Below are 2500 nucleotides of genomic sequence, written 5' to 3'. Positions count from 1 at the left end.
GAATATCAGATCGAGGGATTTACGTATGCCAATCATTACCACAAGCTGCAAAATTTCATACAAAAGTCGTGTTATCCAAAACATATTACTTCTTAAGCTTTTCAAAACAGAGAAAGTCTTTTTATTATAATTCTATATAATTGTAAGTCATAATATATAAAACATGTCAATTTAAATAGTCTACCCGAGAAAACATGGATTTGATCTAACTTAAATTTAACAAGATAAAAAAAGTGGAAAAATAGATCTAATTAGATCCAAATTAAATCTAAATAGATATAAAGTAGATCTAAATAAATATAAAGTAGATCTAAATAAATATAGGTAAATCTATGGAAAGTTACACTTTTATTTATTATTAGATCTACTCTTGATCTACTCAGATCTATTATATTAAATCACCTCAGATCTGTTCAGATCTGCTCAAATCTAACTAAATCTGAGTAATTTTAATTGTAGTAGATCTGAGTAGATCTAAAGTAGATTAAATAATATATAAAGGTGTAAATTTAATAGATCTGCTTATATTTATTTAGATCTACTTTATATTTATTTAGATCTACTTTATATCTATTTAGATTTAATTTGGATCTAATTAGATCTGTTGTGAGCCAATTTTTGTGTCTTAAGAAGAGGCCATTGAGCAATGTGATGAGACATCACTGTCATTGCTCAATGACCTAGTTAGATAGCAGGAAGGCAGCAGTTCTAGGAAGAACTGCTGGTTGCCACAGGGCGCGACACATCGCCNGCCGCGTTGTGTGAAGTGCAAACGCAGCATGTGTCGACACCGGCACCGGTAACTAGCACGGCCGTTGCTAGGACCGGTGGGCCTGCTGAATCAGCGCGATCGATTACTATAAATCGATCGCGTGGATGAAGCAGAGGAGAGACCGTGTTAGGACTGCTGGCTCACTGTGTGGCTCCGCAAGCCGGAGAGTTTACCGCAGTGAGACGTAGCCGTGTAAAGAACGTTGTAAGGAACAGGAGCAATAAAGGACATTGTAATAAGTTCGAGCAAAGAACTTCTTCTTAATCACCCGACCCTTCTCGACATCCAACAGATCTATTTTTCCATTTTTTTATCTCGTTAAGTTTAAGTTAGATCTAATCCATTCATTTCCGGGTACTTATAAAAATGATAGAAAATCACTGTATAAAAAGATTTTTAAACCTATTACACTCACCATTAAAGGAAACAAAATAGAGGTAGAGCTAAAAGATTTTATGAGCCACAGGCAGATGAGGCAAGTAAGCTGGATCGCGGTAAACATGTGTACGCGCTTTAGTGGCACCTAAAAACACATATGTGCTTCATAATTTGTGTCAAAAAAACAAATTTGTTTAATAAATAATATACATATATAGATAAAGTAATTATCTTAAATTAAAAAAAAAAAAAAAAAGAGAAGAAACATACGATACGAAAATATATATATTCAAAAAACCTAAATATACTAAATAAGAATTAAGTTTTAATTTAAGAAATATAATGAGACATAGCAAATATTTCATTGTTTACCTGACGAAGAAACATATAGTCCGGCTGATACTTAACAGGCATCAGCATGATCAGAATTCTATCGAAGAACTGGAGACCTTTCAACGACGCTACGCCCATGTACAAGAAGACACCGAACAATACTGGCATTGGTATGTTTCTCAGCATCGGTGTTAAGAGCACCGAGCATCCGATCATCAAGAAGATTAATATATGAGTAACTCTCTGCTCGCGGACGCCCAAAAATTGTGGCTTCTCTCCTGGCGCCGCGCATTCGGACTCCAACTTCAACGAATTCACGTGATTTATAGAGAGAACCGTTGCCGCAACGAACCACGGAAGTCCCATCACTGAGCATATTTCAATCAAAATTGCCAGCACGAAAAGATCCAGATGATACCCACATCCTTTCTGAAAAATAACGTCAATAAATTCATTAATGTAATTTATTGTTGCACTCAATCGTATTATTGCGTATATGAGCGTCGGTTAATTATTGTTATTTAAAACGTAAACTATATTAAAAATAAATTTAGTTATATTCACGTTGAATATTTATTTCGTTCAAAATAAATACGGCGGAATATGATTAGATACATATATAAGAACTATCGTAGATATATAAGAACTGCTCACCTTTAACTTGTTCTCTTTTCTATTAACAATGACAGCCGTGATTTGCTGATCCATGAAAATCAATATAGTACCCAATAATGCCGGGAGACATGCCACAATGGCACTCCACCACGGATTCCGCTGGAAAGGCCAGATTATCCATCCTCGTCCTTCTAACGTTGGTTTGAATTCCGTCGGCACCTCTAATTTTGGCGTTAAAATGCCCGCAAAGTGGTCTAACATGCTCATAGAGAATATCGCGATTATTACCGCAAAGTCGCTCACTACTTGTCTCACCTATAGTGATATCAAAGAATATCAAAAAAGACAATTGCACGAAAACATATAATGTGATGATAATAAATATTTATAATAATAATGACA

The 2500-nt window shown here is 34.9% G+C and overlaps 1 protein-coding gene across 15 annotated transcripts in view; it reads right to left on the bottom strand.

Moving 5' to 3' along the window:
- LOC109859100 (sodium bicarbonate cotransporter 3) overlaps positions 1-2500 on the bottom strand; it is a 40966-nt gene that overhangs the window by 6860 nt on the left and 31606 nt on the right. For all 15 annotated transcript variants that reach the window (XR_002250671.1, XR_002250672.1, XR_002250673.1 and 12 more), the window contains 4 exons: positions 2138-2413; positions 1523-1912; positions 1188-1295; positions 1-45 (listed from right to left, as the gene is read on the bottom strand). The exon at positions 1-45 is cut by the window's left edge and continues 90 nt beyond it. Coding sequence is in view for 12 of the 15 variants with exons in the window: in XM_020437001.1 (XP_020292590.1) it covers positions 1-45; positions 1188-1295; positions 1523-1912; positions 2138-2413 (819 nt within the window). In the remaining 3 variants the exon portion in view is untranslated. The remainder of the gene's footprint in view (positions 46-1187; positions 1296-1522; positions 1913-2137; positions 2414-2500) is intronic.

The sequence above is a fragment of the Pseudomyrmex gracilis genome, unplaced genomic scaffold (assembly GCF_002006095.1).
Source record: "Pseudomyrmex gracilis isolate BER0280 unplaced genomic scaffold, ASM200609v1 scaffold_237, whole genome shotgun sequence".
Taxonomy (NCBI): Eukaryota; Metazoa; Arthropoda; class Insecta; order Hymenoptera; family Formicidae; genus Pseudomyrmex; species Pseudomyrmex gracilis.
Note: the sequence above shows the minus strand (reverse complement) of the source record. Positions and strands in the feature narration are given on the sequence as shown.